Source organism: Xyrauchen texanus, chromosome 45, assembly GCF_025860055.1.
Source record: "Xyrauchen texanus isolate HMW12.3.18 chromosome 45, RBS_HiC_50CHRs, whole genome shotgun sequence".
In the NCBI taxonomy this organism is placed as follows: domain Eukaryota; kingdom Metazoa; phylum Chordata; class Actinopteri; order Cypriniformes; family Catostomidae; genus Xyrauchen; species Xyrauchen texanus.
The window spans coordinates 21,162,190-21,182,991 of record NC_068320.1 but is presented as its reverse complement, the minus strand read 5'-3'; the positions used below and the strand labels follow the sequence as shown (position 1 = coordinate 21,182,991).

The window sequence follows — 20,802 nt, the reverse complement described above, 5'->3', positions numbered from 1 at the left end:
TATTTAAAAAAAGTTTGATAGTGATGCAGCATGCACCTGAGTAATGTTTTTTAGCATGTGCTTATGATGTATGATGTGGAGATGGTTGGTTGTCAGGATGACAAAGCACTGTGATGCTGTCTAGAGAGTCATTGGCCTGACTTTGGCCTGGCCACAAATCATCCAATGGCAGGCTGAGTATTTCTGTTGGCATGAGGCTGCAGGCCACGGGTGAACAGGATTAAAATAGGTTTCATACAGCTTTAGTGCTCACTGTGTGAACCCAGGGAGACTATTAACACACACAAAAATACAATCCAAGAGTCATAAGCACACACACTAGCAAAGATACTAGACTCATGTACTCATATTTAAATACACTTGCTGTATCAAGCTCTGCTGTTTTTGTGAGTTGACAAACACTTTATTATATGGTAGTCCACAAACCTTTTTTGGTGATCAAGATGGCAAGATTGAGGGTAACATTTACATTTTAAGTGCATGCTGGTTTCTGTAGTGCACATTTGCTTTTGCAGTCATACTAATGCATTCCACCTAGTTTGCAATACCTAGAATTGTTATTATACCCCACCAGGACATACTTACACCACAGCCCATGGTAATCCACACTTCGTTTTGATAATTTAGATGGCAAGATGGAGGGTAGCATTTAGCAACAACACCTATGGCATCTAGTCTTTGCTACCTTGTGCTCACAAATTATAGATGAATTATAGATATTGTATACTTGCTTAAGTATTGTGTATCACATTTTGTAGTTAATAATAGATTCTGCATCAGAAATTGTATTGTAGTTTATACTAGACTGTAGTGCATACTACCTAGAGTGCCCATCCTATCATTGTAATATACTTACTACCTTAGGTGTATATACACTACAGCCCATGGTAGTCCTCAATCTTTATATCAATCAGATGGCAAGATTAAGGGTAACATTTAATAACAACCTCTACAACACCTTGTGTTTCCTACATAGTGTGTACCACCAAGTACATTATAGATTCTGTAGTCCATAATTGTTTTCATACATTGTACTATACTGTAATTCATACTACCCTAAAGAACACTATCTTCTATACTAATTCCGCATTCCATTCAACTCGGAAAGTCAGATTAGCGCAAACCCAACTTCCAACTAGGAAAAGTGCAATGGAATGCCACTTGAAGTCGGAACTCAAACTTGGAAACATGTGCGGATATTTTCAACTCCGATTTCGCCGAGATGCAGGTGCGTAGCATCACACAAACATGTCGGCACCCCGAGAGAAAAAGTGATAAACATTCACTTTTATTAAATAATATTGATAAATAAGTCAAAGTTCCTACATTACATGATATTTAAAGCTTGTTTTAATATGTATATTTGCAGAGACAGGTGTTCAAATCATGGTAAATTATACTTTCTATTTTTTATAATCATACACCTGTGCACAAATGCTAGTGTTAGGAGATGTCTCTGGTGAAAATCAAACTACTTTCTAGGCTAATGGGAGCGTTACTGTTTTTTTTCACTTACACATCATCTTCCAAGCATCTGCCAATGGAATGCCTTCATAGTCAGAGATTGGAGATATCAAGTAGGAATATCACACATCTGACTTGAATGGAATGCAGCATAATATAGCACCTAGAGCACATTTCATTTTAAGTACAAACTTATTTTGGTAGTACACATAAGATCTACAAAGCATACTAAATTCTGCAGTGCATACTACTTTTTAATGCATTACTTTTAATGCATTCTTTTTTAATGCATGCTTGTTTTGTAGTGCATACTAGATTTTATAGTGCATTATAGCATTCGTAATGCATACTACTTTGAGTAGTGCATGCTAGACCGTACTACATACTATGGCTTACAGTATAGAACAGAATGTGTCCCTTGTTAAAAGTTGTGTGGTGTGCAAAGAGAGTGAATCAAGACTTGTCTGAAAGTAGTGAAAGTTACTAAATTGAATTTGTTTTACACACATTCCTCTGAGCTGAAGTTCCTTGTATAACATTTGTCAGAGACATATTCTGGGCATCTAATACCTTAATAACTTAATCAATTCAGTCCACAGAGATGACAGATGTCCTACTGAAATACCATTTCTGAAACATACTGAAACATTTTCAAAAGACACTTGGACACTTTCTCATAGAATGTAAAAAAATCACATGACTGCAGTCCTCTGGTTAGGTCAATAATACACATTTTGCACTTTATGGTTTGTTTGGTTGTCCAACAGCAGCTATGATGATTCCAAGACACTTTATGAGCACTGTGAGGAGCTGACAGTTCAGTTCTCATGCTCCATAGCTATTCTTAATTTCTGGACGGTCTTTTCTCATTCCATAAGCCTGCTCATCATCATCAGCCTTTGATTAATGATACAGGTCTACTTTTTGTAGTGCATTATACATATGATGCATGACCAAGCTGTACTTGCCACAACCAACAAAGGCAGCTGAATCAAGAATTTGTCCTCTTGATTGAGTTATGGAGCTGTTTTTTCCTCCCATATAAGAGACAAACAGCATAGGCGATTGTGTCATTCACAGACATACCTGATTTTGTTGCTAATATATTTGTTTTAGTGGCTAAACGTGAGGAATATTCGGCATATGCTTTGTCACATGGAGTTCTGGAACATTAGATAAACTTCTGATGGTAAATTTTCCAAGATGCGCAAGTTGCAATAGATATTTGTTTTTATTAGATCAGCACGGCCCAAACTATCCTTATTACAATTCGACTTAAACTATGGACGATCCTATTAAAGTTACCAGCCTGTTGGCATAAACCTGTTTAAGTATGTGATGTAAGGTTTGAACCACTAGAGAGCAGCAGAGGGCATAAATCGGGTCATGTTGTTTGTGCCAGTCACGGTTAATAGTGTTTTAGCTGAGTAAACAAATATCGTCACCAACCATATTTGCGGAAAAGTGACCAGACTTACAGTTTATAATGTACATTATGTGAAATAATTAGTGCAACACAAATCAAACTGCAATGAATACTGAATTCATCAGAAGACAAAATTAGGTACTGACCTGCCAGGAAAAGGGCATTTGACGGACAGGACAGAGAACACATCTCCCCTCCACCTGTCTTGGAACAGCTGAGCTGAGCGCGAGGTGCCAGCTTCCCATTCGAACGGCATTTTACCGCCTCTGATGGATAAACAAGGTACAGTTACCATGGAAACTTCAAACATTATGGGATATTTAGGAAATGAGACAAGGACTTACCAACACAGTCTTTCTTATTCCAGTGGAGCTTTTGTCCAGGGGGACACACACACTCGTAGCTGCCCTGTGTATTCACACATCCGTATTCACAGCTCCCATTACTAATACTGCACTCATCAATATCTGACACACACATACACAAACAAACAGATAGGTTTAGTATATTCAACAAGCATAACCTTCCATTTCTGCTTTTTTTGGTTGTTGTTCTTGTTGTTGCTCTCTATTTGTCGTTCAGTATCTTCCAGTCCTCAGCCATTCACTTTTTCACCCACCCCCTTAAATATTTGATGAGTATTTCTATGTGTTTGGAGACTGTGAACTCACCACCACAGTGTGTTAGTCCATAGAGGCTGTAGCCTTTGTGGCACACACACTCAAAGCTGCCTGGGTAGTTGATGCATATGTGGTCACATGTCCTCTCGAAAGAGCACTCGTCAATATCTGTGACAGAGGAATACACAAATTCACACACAGTAGTATATCAGAACTTGGTCCCACTATGTTAATTTAACCATCAACATCCAACAAGACAAAATCAAGCCTGACAATTTTACTATTGCTTGTTGCACACAACCTGTACACCACTTAACCAACACATCCCTCATTGCTATCCATTTAGAGTAAATACATGCACACTCACATCCAACACACTGATAGCCAGGAATCGGGTGATATGGTGTTTTGGTTAAGCTTCATAAAATAATTTCTGTTTGTTCTCTGCTCCTGCTGTGACATGCTTTCAGGAATCTGCCACCATTCACATCCAGGAAAACTCAAGTAAATGCACACACATGAAAACACATGCTGCTACAATGCACCATGCTTGCCAGCATACCGACCAAACAAATGCGAAAGGTTTGGGACAGTGTGTGTAAACTGCTTTTCAATGGCAGGAAATAAGCATGTCTCTATATTGCCCAATGGCTCAGTTGACATTAAGTCTATCCTGTGACTTTCCAGCTTGTGTGTTTGTGGTATCTTATCCAGTGACAAAGGACAAAATAAGTCATATTTTTTTGGCAGGTTCCTCCCATAAAGCTATCTTATGGCTTCAGAATACTTGAACTATATCACACAAATCAAATTAACTATTTTTATAGTGCTTTATGGTGTTTTTTTATTATTATTTTTTTAAGTTGTAAGGATGTGGAACAACATGAGGTGAGTAAATGATGACGGAACATTCATTTTTGGATTAACGATCCCTTTAAGTTGAACCAGAAGCTGTACAATGATAGATCAATGTAAACAGCCATGAAGAGCTAAAATTATGTTCACCTACAAAGCACAAATATTTCGTTTGTTTGAAAGGTGTCAATCACCCACCTTGACAGGTGCGCTCATTGGTGAGGAGTTTGTGTCCTTTCTGACAGCTGCAATCGAAACTTCCCACTGTGTTCCGGCAGAAATGATCACAACCTCCATTATTCTCCAAACACTCATCAATATCTGCAGAGAAGAGAGAGAGAGAGAGAGAGAGAGAGAGAGAGAGAGAGAGAGAGAGAGAGAGAGAGATGATAAAGATGGTGAAAAGCCAAAAACACTGTGACGCAGGGGTGAAAAACCAGTACAAGTATTCTCATAAACAGCTTTTTGGATATATAAACAGTTTTCCTAATACTTACAAAAACAGACAGGCACCCACATACACACACAGTCCCACAACATCATCTTAAATATATCAGCCAACCCTGGCCAGCCCTCCACAAACCCAATAAAAGCTAATCCCATCAACAAATGTGTAGGAAACTGAGGGTGTGTGTGAGAGAGATTGTGTGTGTGTGTGTGTGTATGTTAAGGAGTTTGGGGTTTCCTCTGCAGTTATTTAAGTAGATCTAGCAAACACACGCAGGCCCAGGTTTGCTCTAATATTTACTGAATTGAGGTAGTACAGAAAGTTTCCACTAAAAATAAAGGGATAGTTCACCCAAAAAATAAAATTCTCTCATCATTTCATGCCATCCCATATGTGTATAACTTTCTTTCTTCTGATGAATATTTAGCTCTGAAGGTGAATGGTGACTAGACCATTGAAGCTCCGAATATCACATAAAGGCAGCATAAAATAATCCATAAGTCTACAGTGGTTAAATCACTTGGTCACTTTGGGTGAGAAACAGATCAATATTTAAATCCTTTTTTACTATAAATATCTACTTTCACTTTCAGAATGTGTAAGAATGTAAAAGTGGATAATTATAGTAAAAAAGGACTATAATATTGATCTGTTTCTCACCCACACCATCATATCGCTTATGAAGACATAGATTTAACCACTGGAATAATTTGGATTACTTTTATGCTGCCTTTATGTGTGCTTGAAAGGTCTAGTCAGCATTCAAAATGTTTCCTGATTCAGACTGATACATTTGTGCCATTTTTTTTGTCTGCAACATCAGATTCAGAATGCTAAAGATGGCTGATAAAAGCAAGTGTGAGCCTGTGAGGAACGCCACAATCTTTATGACCTAGAGGAAGTGCTTTATCAAATCTGACAGTTTATTTCCTGTCTACCTGTCAGATGAAGCTTTCAGGTCAAAATAATGCCCATAGCAACTTACAGTTGAAGTCAGAATTTAAAATACACTTAGGTTGAACTCATCAAAACTCATTTTTAACCAGTCCACATATTTACTATTAGCAATCTATCATTTTGGCAAGTCGTTTAGGACATCTACTTGGTGCATGACACAAGTCATTTTTCAAGTTTTAATCGACTATATCACAGTTCCACTGGGTCAGAAATTTACATTAAATTAACATCATGGGAAAAGAAGAAATCAGACAAGACCTCAAAAAAACATTGTGGAGTCTGGTTCATCATTGGGAGCAATTTCCAAATGCCTGAAGATACCACGTTCATCTGTACAAACAATAGTACGTAAATATAAACACCATGGGACCACGCAGCCATCATACCACTCAGGAAAGTGATGCATTCTATCTACTAGAGATGAACGTAGTTTGGTGCAAAAAGTGCAAATCAATCCCAGAACAACAGCAAAGGACCTTGTGAAGATACTGGAGGAAACAGGTAGACAAGTATCTATATCCACAGTAAAATGAGTCCTATATCGACATAACCTGAAAGGCTGCTCAGCAAGGAAGAAGCCACTGCTCCAAAACCACCATAAAAATCTAGACTACAGTTTGCAAGTGCACATGGGGGGAAAGATATGGAGTTTTATAAACCTGGTTTGTGAGGAGCAAGATCATTTAATCCGACCAATCACATTGCTAGAGTAACAGAAGCTGCCACAGCAGCTCTTTTTTCGCAGTACTGACTGCTACCACATTAAGTATTACATTTGTACAGTTTCTTTCTATGCTCCATTCGCGAAGCATTTTATAGCGTGAAGCTGCTTCTGCAAATCGGCTGCTTCCGCAAACCAACTGTATCTGCACTGTATGCATGTGAAACAGCTCTCTACGTCTGCTCGTATTTTCTTATCTAAACTTTTCAACCGGAGCGGTCCATCACACAAGCTGCCTCCTTGAACAGGCATTGCCCCGGCTCATGCCTCTCATATTCTATCCCAGCTCCATTTGAACATAAGGGGAAACAAAGTTTATCTATTTTAGTCATCATCATTCCAATGATCCCTGGCGTTTCAATCAGGTACTCCCGCACAGCTGATTTCTGTCAGCCTCATTAGTGATTCTGTTTGTCTGCTTCTAACATGAATATCACGATTGTTCTCCCTTAAAAATGCCACATGATTTAGCCCATTCATGCAACAGCAAATTCCTTTCAATCGACCAATCCTCTAATTACAACTTCTTTTCAAACCAAAGTTCGCTGCCGTGCAGCACTTGCTCTGACCATTCCACAACACACTACAGTTATACACAGTCGCCTAGCAAGCCCTGCTACAAACTCGCGCTCAGCTCTACACTATAACATGTCATTCCCTCCTCCCGTCAGGACAAACTCACGCAGATAAATCAATCTATCACTTTATTTTACAGACTGTCTTCTCTACTTTTGCCTGAATCTTTGGATTACAAACTTTTATTAACAAGCTCGAACATACAACTTAATTGCTGCATGATTTTAAAAGCGTGCAACATCTCCCATAATTTTACGCTTCACCCAAGCTTAAAGAAACAGGTTTTAATCGACGCCGAATGACTCAGCTTGGCACCTTGCTTTATACTCCAATTTTTCAGTTTCCGTAGAACTATAACAAGTCATCAATATAAACAAGTTGTTTTATTCACCACACTACCACAAACAGTGCTCCTATAGTATCCATTAAATCCAACACTCAGGCACAAACTTCAACAGTTTCATATGTTCTCATCAAAAGAGACACCCCTTGTCATTTATACAGAGTCATGAAATTACTCGCATTACATTGGAAAACAAATCTGCAAAGCTCCAAACTGTACGCTTAAGTTAATAAACATCAGACCATGGTATTCATAGATTCCAGGTGCCTTCTAATTTCATGACAAACGTCTGGGTTACTGTTGTAACCCCTGTTCCCTGATGGAGGGAACGGTTGGGTCGATTGTAGTGACACTTGGGGTTTCTTCTGAGAGCCTCGGTTACCTCTGAACTAGAGAAAAGGCCAATGAGGAATTGGCAAACAGAATTTGCATGTCCCTCCCCCAGACATACAGGTATAAAAGGAGGGAATCTTGCATCTGTTTAGTCAGGTTTTGCACTGAGGAGCCGAGAATAAGGGTCGGCCATTACAGCGGTTGGTACAGTGTCGTGGCAAGAGGGACACAACATCTCGTTCCCTCCATCAGGGAACGGGGGTTACAACAGTAACCCAGATGTTCCCCTGCTGTCACTCACTCGACGTTGTGTCGATTGTAGTGACACTAGGGGTCCCTATCCAGTGACCTGCCCTAGTGGCTAAGATTCATGCCTCCGTTCAGGTGGCCCTGGTTCCCCAGTGCAATACACAAGAGCTCTCCCATTCAAATCGCAGCGGGGGTTCTCCTGTTCTGATTGCTGAGTGAGCCACAAACGTCTACACTGTCCTCTACACAGTTTACATTAACTTGCAAACTACTGAAATGGAGTTTTATAAACAAGGTTCGGGAGAAGCAAGGTCAGTTAATCCGACCAATCACATTGCTAGAGTAAGCATATATAAACAGCCGCTTTCCTCTACATGGCTTTGAGTCTTCTGGCATCCCTCCACCTTCCCTTTCTCCTCCTATACATTTACTAATAACTAGCCTAAGGTGGTGGCCCTTCGCCCAGAACAGCGAGCCACAAACGTCTACACTATCCTCTAAGCAGGATTACATTAACTTGTGAACAACTGAACTTACTTTTTGGGGAAAAGTCCTCTGGTCTGATGAAACAAATATTGAACTGTTTGGCCATAATGAACATTGTTATGTTTGGAGGAAAAAGGGTGAGGCTTACAAGCTCAAGAACATCATCCCAACCATGAAGCATGGGGGTGGCACCATCATGTTGTGGGGGAGCTTTGCTGAAGGAGGGACTGGTGCACATCACAAAATAGATGGCCTCATGAGGAAGGAAATTTATGTGGATATATTGAAGCAACATCTCAAGACATCAGCCAGAAAATTAAAACTTGGTTGCAAATGGGTTTTCCAAATGGACAATGACCACAAGCATACCTCCAAAATTGTGGCAAAATGGCTTAAGGACAACAAAGTCAAACTCAATCCAATAGAAAATTTGAGGGCAGAACTGAAAAAGCATGTGCGAGCAAGGAGGCATACAAACTTAAACTTACATCAGTTGTTTAGAGGAATGGGCCAAAATTCCAGCAACTTATTGTGAGAAGCTTGTGGAAGGCTACCCAAAATGTTTGACCCAAGTGAAACAATTTAAAGGCAAGGATACCAAATACTAACAAAGTGTATGTAAACTTCTGACACACTGGGAATGTGATAAAATAAATACAAAATTCTCTCTACTATTATTCTGACATTTCACATTCTTAAAATAAAGTAGTGATACTAACTGACCTAAGACAGGGAGTGTTTTCTACAATTAATTGTCAGGAATGGTGAAAAACTGAGTTTAAATATATTTGGCTTCAACTGCATATCATATAATGCAGTATATCATCAAACAAACTGATGTAGGATTTGTCTGACAAAAGTTTTTAGCCTATAAACATTTGTTTTAACCTGAAAAAGGGAATGAGAATTATGTTGTTTAGGTGCTAATGTATGATGGATAATGTAAATCTTGACAAATAATTAAACATCATGCTGATTCAATCACAGATTAACAAAATTATAGAGTCAATGACATAATGGAATGTTTAACAGTGATTTAGCATTCACACTACCACAAAACAAACACTCACACATGTGCACGTTATTCCAGTAGCTCCTGAGCGCAGGCAGGGTGCTAATGAGATTCCACATAATTAAGTTTAATGGGACTAAATAAGCTTTGAGTTTAAGCAAATACATTAAACATTTTAACATCTGTAAATGATAAACAACTGCTGGGGAAGACAAACAGAGAGCATGAATATTAAATCCACATTGATTTTCAATAGGAAAAGTGAGACAAATGAGATAACAAGGGATGCACTGATACCACTTTATCTCTTCCGATTCGATTCAGATATTGGAAATCTCAGTATTGGCCGATTACGATCCGATGCCAGTGTTGTTTTTTTTGCATAATAAGTTTAGAATATCTTACATTTTTTGTGTGGAACTAATTGGGAGTACTCTTTAATATGTAAAGAAACACAAACATCAAACTACACATTATTTCAATATAAATGTATAGTTTATTAAGAAACACTTTATTATTAATTAATATACTGGATAATGTTGCAGCAAAATTAACAGTAATTCCAGTATAAGTCTTAAGTAGAAAAGATGCAGTTGTTGTTTTTTTTTTGCAAAAGTTTTTCAACTTGTATCTGGACTTTAAAAGGATTTAGATCTCTTTTTTTTAATCAATTTAGTTATGAGATATCAGCTAATTTTTCATTCACACATTTAACTTAAATATTATTATCATTTGTAAACAAATGATAATAATAATAATAAATTCTAATAGTAATATATAGTAATATATCTTAATTGTGCACCTTCAACTTTTAAACCCTCACGCTTTTATTTTGACATTCTGAACTCTCCAGGAAGTCCTGTATGTCTCTGTTTGTAGGCAAGTTCATAGTAGTTTAATTAGCTTCTTATTCAAATTCTGGTTAAAAAAAAAAAAGTGCCATTCTAAATACATATTAGAAGTGAACCGAACTTTTGCATCTACATCTAAGATGTGGTTCATGAGTAGCGCTCAAATATTGCACACCATGTAAAGGCTAAATATTGCCGCCAGTGTGTGTGTAAAGAGAGCAGCGCATTTCACTAATGCACTGGAGCTGCGCATAAATTTTATACATTTACTTATTAAACACAGCCTTTAGTGATTCACATAGCTATCGCATCGGCTTTGAATAAAATGCACGAGTCATATTAACTGCTTTAATCATGTTTTTATGGTTCTTTTATGCTATTTTTGGAGTTTGACAGTAACAAACATGACTAACACACAGTATTGAATTTGGATCGGGCTCGTCGGACTGATACCCGATCCGTCTAAAAGCTATCGGAGCATTTGCCGATCCAGGTATCAGATCGGTGCATCCCTAGAGATAACGGTCTTACCCCTCTAAAGCCAGAAAACAGACCAGTCTGACCAGGCTGGACAACTGGTTAAAACGGTTTGCTTTTTTGTTTTGTTTTGTTTTTTAGAACTAAACTTAACCAGAACATCATTGGATCTACATTTATTTACTTAAAAACAGAGCAGTAAACATGCATTTCAAGAAAGAAAGAAAGGTCTAAACCTGCATGAAGAATGTGGGATCCTTAAGAGTTCTGGAGCAAACGTCCACACTCAGAGATGTGTGTAGCCTTCCCAAATATTTAGAGAAAAAATAAATTTAAACAAATAAATTTGTGGAAAGATGAACCTCTACAAATAAGTTGGGACAGAGCTACAGGATCCAGTTTTCAACAAAAGGAATGTTTTCGCAGATCGTTTTCAGGCTGCTCACCTCAGGCTAGTTAATCTCTGAGAAATACGCTCTTGAGCGCGCCAGTGTATTTTTTTGGAGATTTAAATGGCCTGTTTTATTTGCTTTGTTCATAAAGGGATTTTGCCATGTAATAACACAGACGTTGCTTGTCCAGAGCAGCCAGGAAAAACCAGCATGATTTTGCCCTAATTCTAAAACTCTTCAGCGCATGTAGGGTTCCGTAGGGGCCCATGTCATCCGAGGTGATGCTGCCCTGGCTGCTATTGTGTGAATTACTTAGCTTGACATGTAAAACAGACATTCTGTGCTAGTCCTAAAGAGAATTGATGGAAAGAAAGAGGCCAAAAAATAGAGCTGGACCGTTGTATACCCTTTATCATTTCAGGTCTTTTCAAGGGATGCGGTGCAGAGAATGGTAATGGTGAGGTAGGTGACCCTGCAGAAGACCAGCATTGCTGGTCACTGTCATATGTTATGAAAAAAGGTTGTTGGTTCTATTCCCACAAGGAACAAACCAAGAGCCATCACAATTGTGCCCTTGAGCAAGGCATTAACACAGGTAATACCAGGAGTATTGACCCAATAATACAGTATATCGCAACATTCAACATGTTGTCGAAACAAATTCCACTGTTGGTATCTATTTAGAGATGTATCAGTCAAACATATGTATCGGCAGATAAAAGCAATTATCTGCTCTATTGGACATCGGCCGATTATTTAAAAACAGCTGATGATTAGGGCCGATTCCTTTCTGTTAAAAGGGGGCAGAAAAACACATCTGGCAGTTGCGTGTATGTGAAAGCTGTCATGTGACAAAATAACATGGCGCCGACCACAGCAGAATTTGTCTTTGGGAGAAACGCCAACAATCCTACATCTGGTAAGAAACCAAATTACATTTTTACATTGAAACCTGTTTGAGTCAATAGATCTAGAGACTCTAGTTTCATCCGATATGCAATTTCTTTAATTTGAGCAATTTATCATGAATCGGCATGTTGCAAAGGCAATCTACACTAATGTTTACTATAGCGCATCTTTGCCTAAGAAACAAGTGTGTAGATTTGGCTTGAACATTCGGGGATGGGGGTTGCAGCATGAAGCATTTACCCATGTTTCCATAAACCATGGCACAATCATTCTGATTGGATTATAAGAGCAGACTGATTGCTATAAAAGGAGGGAAGAAGTGCTTCCAATCATTGTTTTCTTGTTAGCAATGGTTACCTCTAAAGAAAGACATGCAGCCACCATCGCTTTGCATCAAAATGGCCTCACATGCAAGGCAATTGCTGCAAAGAATATTGCACCTGAAAGAACCATTTACCGGATCATCAAGAACTTAAAGGAGAGAGGTTCAACTGCAGTGAAGAAGGCTTCAGGATGTCCCAGAGTGTCCAACAAAGTGCCAGGACCGTCTCCTCCTGACGAGATAGCTACAGAATCGTGTCACCACCAGTGCAGATCTTGCTAAATATTGGCAGCAGGTTTGTGTGAGTGCTTCTGCATGCACAGTGAGGTGAAGACAATGGCCTGGTGTCAAGAATGGCAGCAAAGAAGCCACAAGAAAAACATCAAGGACAGACTGAAATTCTGCAGGAAGTACAAGGATTGGACAACAGAAGACTGGTGCACAGTTATTTTCTCTGATGAAGCCCCCTTCCGACTGTTTGGGACATCTGGAAAATTGATAATTAAGAAGAAAAGGTGAACACTACCATGAGTCCTGTGTCATGCCAACAGTGAAGCATCCTGAGATCATCCATGTGTGGGGATGCTTTTCATCCAAGGAAGTGTGCTCTCACAATTCTGCCCAAAAACACTGCCATGAATAATGAATGGTATCAAAACATCCTGCAAGAGCAACCTCTCCCAACAATCCAGGACCAATTTGGTGATGATCCGTGCATTTTCCAGCATGAAGGAGCACCATGTAACAAGGCAAGAGTGATAATGAAGTGGCTCGGAGATCATTACATTTACATTTTGTATCTGTGGCCAGGCAACACCCCAGATCTTAATCTCATCGAGAAACTGTGGTCAGGATTTTGCCCAGAAGCTGATATCCAGCATGCCGGAGCAAATTGCAGAGCAATTTACAGAACACTGTAAATATTGACTCTTTGCATTTATTGAATGTTTTTGCCAATAAAAGCCTTTAAAACTTATGAAACGCTTATCATTGTTTTCCAGTATACCATAGAAACATGTGAAAAAAAATAATCTACACATATTGAAGCAGCACAATTTGCAAAACACAAAATTTCTTTCACTACCAATACTTTTGGCCACGGCTGTATAGGTATCGGTCATATGTCATTCTAAATATTCGGATATCGGTACTCAAATTGTATCGGTGCATCCCTAGTCTACACCTGTGCTTTGGACTCTCTTTTTACAACAGCTAATGCTGAACTCCTTTTTAACCATTTTAGTCCAAAAAATACAAGTATGCAGGCCAGTGGGGACATGCCTGGGGTACCCGTCAACCAAGGAAACATATGCACAACTATAAGAACGTGTGCACATTTAACCCCAGCAACACATATTTAGAAAAACCATGTTCACTCTCATAATTCATTTTCCCAGAAGACATCATTCACACACACCTTCTAATCAAACATCTGGAAACTGTTCACAATCATTTCAATCACTCTTTCAATCCATACCCTCTCACACTCTGTTTGGTAGTCTGTCTTTCTCTCACTCTTTCCGTGTGCTAACAAGCTGTGTCTGTCAGCAGGCTGGCTGTTCTCTAGTGTCATCGCTGATGGGGACCTTTTATCAAATTCAGGGGATTTAAACATACCCTAAATAGTTTATATTGAAATGATTATGTTACTAGGCAGGGGGGGGGGGCATAAAAATGATGAATGGACACTTTAATCAAATGTTTATGTCTTGTAGACATTTACAGACACCCACATACACTGATTACAGAAGCATGCTCTTCATGTGATGTGCTTTTTTGTTTAGTCTGTGGTTAAAGTTGGTATATGTGCAGAGTCGCCGTGGTAATTATGTAAGAGACAGTGCTGTCTTTTCTGTTATGTGCAACAGTTACATCCCGATTACATATGAGAGCTGACCACCTATCATTATTGCTCTGTCATCTGTCACTACAGTTTCACTGAAGACTTTAATCTAACCCATTTAACATGAGCTAAATCAGTTAAAGACGTAATGTCTAGTCCTATTGCATTTTCTCTACTGGAGAGAACAAATACACAAATTTATATTGTAAAGACATGGAAATATTGATCTGATTGGATATCGACTGACAAGCAGCTGTCCATCAAGATTAATTCTGCCTACCCTGCTGAAAAGACCAGCTTAGACCAGCTGGAGTTTCCATGTTGGTTTATTGTTGGTTAATAGCGGGCGGTCATTATTGACTTCTATTTTGCCTGTTAGGCGTGTCCTTCCACCAACCAATCAGCTTTATGTCAGAGGCATCAGCCTATAGCTGGGGTTACTGAATAGACGATCAAAGGGGAAGCTTAACAAAATACTGCTCACTCACACTTGCTACCTAACTGAACAGAGAAATCTACAGTGTCAGATCTAGTGTTCACAGCTATTATACTAACATGGATGTTAGTATAATATAACATCCTTTAGCTGGTATGCTCAATCTTTATTCTTATTTGCTACAGAACTTGATTACATGCTATTTTTACAAAGCCCACTAACAGGCAGTAATAAGCGGTCTCTGTCAACGCACACCAGTGATAATTGACCAAAAAGAATGTGTGTTGTGTGTGTCTGTGTGTGATAAATGGTGTAACTGAGCAGATCTAAGGCTTGTGTTGGAGTTTTAAAGAAAGACCCTCAGGCGGGCCTAATTATCAGGGCGGGTCACAGCCAAACCAGACCAACATCCATCTTACAGTATGAACACATATACACATAACATTTCACAGTGACAACGCACATACACAACATCACCCCTTCAAAGTCATCATATTCGAGAAGTACATTTAGCACAATCAGGTTTTAAATCAAGAAAACTCTATACTAACTCAAGGGGTCATGATTTGGCTAGTATGGTTACCATGGTCCAGTTAGTTCCTGCTGGTAGACAACATAATTATACAATCTGAGCACAAAAAGCCTACTTCTTTAATGACTGCTATTCAAATGTAGCCATGTATTCTGACTAAATAAAATGTATTGCAAGCAACATATAAATCTCAAATAGTTCATTATATTACAGTTGATGTTTTGTCAGTGCCTGATTTGCTTTGTAGGACTTTTAAAAGCCATGAAATGTACATAAATTTTTTCATTTTCAATTGTCTTTGATGTCACAGCTCAGGATAGTTCGTAAAAAAGTGTTTGGGACTGTGTGCGCTCTTGTGGTGTAACAGCCGATCAGAAATGTCATTATGTTTTTTTTATGCAGCTCCAAAATGATTAGTCACATGGCATTTACAGTACAGGTGATTGGTTCAAAAATGTATCAGATTCTGTGAGCAAAGATGGCAGATTTCAAATCACATACTTTCGTTCTGCACAAGAACTATTAAAAAAATGCAGCGAATAGCTCACTTCAACAGAGTTTGGGAAGTTATTCAAAAGATGAATCCACTAAAAATTACTGATTATTTCTCTAAAATTGTAATTAGATGACCTTATTGATTACTTCATCAAAAAGTAATTATTACCAATTGAGTTACTTTTACATTACTTTTTAAAAACAATTTCACAGATAGTTTTCCGCACAATGAAATCAAAATAATGTCTAAATTTCCTCCTTGTTCGCTGTTGTATGGAAGTCAGCACCACATGTTTATCCCTTATAGGGGCACACACCCTTCAGATGTCACAGAAACGTAGATGTACATATAAACATCATTTTCGTTTTAAATACACTCACCTACCACTTTATTAGGTACACCTGTACGTCTACTTATTCATGTGATTATCGTATCAACTAATCATGTGGCAGCAGTGCAATGCATAAATTCATGCAGATACAGGTTAGGAGTTTCAGTTTCACATCAACCATCAGAATGGAGTCAGAATAAGAAACTCGGTGATTTCGACCGTGGCATGATTGTTGGTAACAGATGGGCTGGTTTGAGTTTTTCTGTTACTGCTGATCTCCTGGGATTTTCACACGCATCAGCCTCTAGTGTTTACTGGGAATGGTGCCAAAAACATCCAGTGAGTGACAGTTCTGCAGACGGAAACGCCTTATTTATGACAGAGGTCAACAGAGAATGGCCAGACTGGTTCAAAATGACACAAAGGCTACGGTAACTCTGATAACCCCTCTGTACAATTGTAGTGAGCAGAATATCATCTCAGAATGTGCAACATGTCGATCCTTGAGGCGTATGGGCTACAACTTTCTGTTTCCTCTGACAGAAGTGGAACCCAATGTGGTCCTCTGCTGTTGTAGCCCATCCGCCTCAAGGATTGACGTGTTGTGCATTCTGAGATACTACAGGTGAAACTCGAAAAATTAGAATATCGTGCAAAAGTTCATTAATTTCAGTAATTCAACTTAAAAGGTGAAACTTATATATTATATAGACTCATTACAAGCAAAGTAAGATATTTCAAGCCTTTATTTGATATAATTTTGATGATTATGGCTTACAGCTTATGAAAACCCCAAATTCAGAATCTCAGAAAATTAGAATATTACATGAAATCAATAAAAAAAGGATTTTAAATACAGAAATGTCGGCCCTCTGAAAAGTATAATCATGCATATGTACTCAGTACTTGGTTTGGGCACCTTTTGCATTAATTACTGCCTCAATGCGGCGTGGCATGGATGCTATCAGCCTGTGGCACTGCTGAGGTGTTATGGAAGACCAAGATGCTTCAATAGCGGCCTTCAGCTCTTCTGCATTGTTTGGTCTCATGTCTCTCATCTTTCTCTTGGCAATGCCCCATAGATTCTCTATGGGGTTCAGGTCAGGCGAGTTTGCTGGCCAATCAAACACAGTAATACCATGGTCATTGAACCAGGTTTTGGTACTTTTGGCAGTGTGGGCAGGTGCCAAGTCCTGCTGGAAAATGAAGTCAGCATCTCCATAAAGCTTGTCTGCTGAATGAAGCATGAAGTGCTCTAAAATGTCCCGGTAGACGGCTGCGTTGACTCTGGACTTAATAAAGCACAGTGGACCAACACCAGCCGATGACATGGCTCCCCAAACCAACACAGACTGTGGAAACTTCACACTGGACTTCAAGCATCTTGGATTGTGTGCCTCTTCATTCTTCCTCCAGACTCTGGGACCTTGGTTTCCAAATGAGATGCAAAATTTGCTCTCATCAGAAAAGAGGACTTTGGACCACTGAGCAACAGACCAGTTCTTTTTCTTTAGCCCAGGTAAGACGTTTGACATTTGAAGCCCATGTCCAGGACCCGTCTATGTGTGGTGGCTCTTGATGCAGTAACTCCAGCCTCAGTCCACTCCTTGTGAAGCTCCCCACACATTTGAATGGCCTTTTCCTGACAATCCTCTCCAGGCTACGGTCATCCCTGCTGCTTGTGCACCTTTTTCTTCCACACTTTTCCCTTCCACTTAACTTTCTATTAATGTGCTTTGATACAGCACTTTGAGAACATCCAACTTCTTTTGCAATTACCTTTTGAGGCTTTCCCTCCTTGTGGAGGGTGTCAATGATGGTTTTCTGCACAACTGTCAGGTCAACAGTCTTCCCCATGATTGTGAATTCAACTGAACCAGACTGAGAGACCATTTAAAGGCTCAGGAACCCTTTGCAGGTGTTTTGGATTAATTAGCTGATTAGAGTGTGACACTTTGAGCCTACAATACTGAACCTTTTCACAATATTCTGAATTTGGGGTTTTCATAAGCTGTAAGCCATAATCATCAAAATTATATAAAATAAAGGCTTGAAATATCTTACTTTGCTTGTAATGAGTCTATATAATATATTAGTTTCACCTTTTAAGTTGAATTACTGAAATTAATGAACTTTTGCACGATATTCTAATTTTTCGAGTTTCACCTGTATTCTGCTCACTACAATTGTACCTTTCTGTCAGCTCAAACCAGTCTGGCCATTCTCTGTTGACCTCTCTCAACAACAAGGTGTATCCGTCCACAGCACTGCCGCTCAATGGATGTTTTTCTGTTTTTGACCCCAGTCTGAGAAAACTCTACAGATTTTTGTACGTGAAAAACCCAGGAGACCAGCAGTTACAGAAATACTCAAACTAGCCCGTCTAGTACCAACAATCATACCATGGTCGACATCACTGAGATCACATTTTTTCCCCATTCTGACGGTTGATGTGAACATTCACTGAAGCTCCATATCCGTATCTGCATGATTTTACTGCCACATGATTGGCTGATTATATTATTGCATGAATAAGTAGGTGTACAGGTGTACCTAATAAAGTGCTAAGTGAGTGTATATTCTGCATAATATTATTTTAGAAATGAGAAACGCAAGTAATGTACTGTACTTAAAAGCAGATAATTTAATTGAAGGTCAGTTACTGTAATCTGATTACAAGAATTTACAATGTAATATATTACATGATTGCAGTAACTAGTTTCTTTGTAATCAGTTTACTCCCAACACTGCTCTCCAGATATTATAGACTTCCGTTTACTAACCTTTTGCTCTGCGTGTGTGTGTGTGTGTGTGTGTGTGTGTGTGTGTGTGTGTGTATGAAGCCTAGGTTTGTACAACAGCCTCACTAATCAAACAGTGGTTGGTTTTGTGGAGGCATTTTGCTGTGTGGTGCAGACTGGGCCGTCTGCACTGTTTTAAGCACATACGTGCTACATTTTCTTCCTCCTTGAAGAAATGGTCACATGACCACGCCTCATCACTAAGGCAACCTCCCAGAAAAAGAAAAAACAGCCAATTTCAAACTCCTTCTACTGGAGTGGCTAACAGGTGCCACACCATCCACTTTAAGACTCATTCATCATCAAAATTAGATACTATAGGAAATGACTACTCTTCAAGCCTTCAGTGCACAAGTCTTCAGGTCCAGAGTATGGTCAGTGAGTTCTTGCATGTGTTTGTTTAGAGAGAACACACCATCACCCTATGCCAAGATCGCTTCACAGCAGTCTTACTTTGAAACCCCTGGCCATTGACGTCAAAGCTGGAATTTCGGAAGAAGAAATGCTTCGTGGCCAGAGCAACAACAACATGACCATCATCGACCCATTCCACACGACAGGACACACAGACATAGAGTGAGTTGGTCTTGGCCTGGGATCACACACGCCTAAACATCCGCCCATCCACACACACATACCCAGCGATACCTTACCATTTTGAGCAAAATAATTATTTTAATAATGTGTCTCCAATTTGATCCGAGCTTTGCAGTCTAAATACAGGAAATCTCAAATTGCTCCCTGACATTCAGGAGCTCACGGAGGGAGGAAAAGACAGAGATACGCTACACTTGACTTTAAACATAAGTCACTCACACAAACAAAACGCATCTACATAAACACACACTGACCTTTGCAGGTCTTGCCATCGGGTTGTAGGGTGAAGCCCACCGGACAGCTGCAGCGCACCCCAGTGGCCGTGTCTTTGCAAGTGCGATCACAACCACCATTATTCACTGCACAGGTCTCTGGGTAAACAAACAAGCATAGGACAGGACAGGACAGATAAAAGTAGTAAGGTAGCATAAACACAATTAAAAATCACTATAGCAAGAATTTTGAACAAACAAATGCTTTTATTAAATGTTATCTGTTAGTAATTAGACATAGTAATGCTGAAGTGTGTAATTTTTTTATGTTAAATTACTTCCTCATTTCCTAGATTAAAATGCAAATAAAATTATAAGTAAGCCATTTGTAGGTTGATTTACCCCAAAAATTCAAAACATTGCTGTTTGAGCATCCCAACCACCCTGACACAGCAAAATTCTCTCAACCAATGCCGTGTGTTTGGGGCGGGACTATCTGTTTTTCAGTTTATTTTGCAGTTCATTTTGGTGATGTCAGTAGCATAGAAATTGCACACTTCAGCATTAGCAAAGATAAACTTTTTGAGGGTGTGCAGTTGTATTGAGAACTATTATTGACCGTTACAATATTTGGAAATGTGAGTGTGAATAATAAAACCCAAAGTGTGTAGCAGGCATTCTATAAAGAATCACAATTTCATTGTAATATCTGATATCAAAACTAATATAGCACTTTAGCATTCAAATTAGAAGATGACAAGGTTCATGACAGAGCTAAAAACAGTAAATAAAAAACTACATTTAAAATATAGGACACATTATTTTATGACCACACCATCCCAGCCCTCAGCCAAATATAATTATTTTTTTGACTTTTCTGTCACTCATAACAAAAAAAGATAGAAAGAAAGAAATCAAAGACAAAGAAAGGATAGAGTTTTCTCATGTGGTCCTAGTTAATGGAAGTAAATCAGAAAACTTTTCTGTGATTTTCTGAGGGTGGAGAGTGGAGGGTGAAAAGCTTAGGGTGAACTGGTTAGTCTTACACCTGAATGACTGTGGAGAGAAAGTCAAAATAAACAGGAGAAAACTTGCACACTTTAGGATGCACAA

General features: G+C 39.0%; 1 protein-coding gene across 3 annotated transcripts in view; it reads right to left on the bottom strand.

The window, feature by feature from the left end:
• LOC127637564 (signal peptide, CUB and EGF-like domain-containing protein 1) overlaps positions 1 to 20,802 on the bottom strand; it is a 90,996-nt gene that overhangs the window by 16,617 nt on the left and 53,577 nt on the right. For all 3 annotated transcript variants that reach the window (XM_052118678.1, XM_052118679.1, XM_052118680.1), the window contains 5 exons: positions 19,732 to 19,848; positions 4,564 to 4,686; positions 3,562 to 3,678; positions 3,235 to 3,357; positions 3,037 to 3,156 (listed from right to left, as the gene is read on the bottom strand). In XM_052118678.1, the coding sequence (XP_051974638.1) occupies positions 3,037 to 3,156; positions 3,235 to 3,357; positions 3,562 to 3,678; positions 4,564 to 4,686; positions 19,732 to 19,848 (600 nt within the window). The remainder of the gene's footprint in view (positions 1 to 3,036; positions 3,157 to 3,234; positions 3,358 to 3,561; positions 3,679 to 4,563; positions 4,687 to 19,731; positions 19,849 to 20,802) is intronic.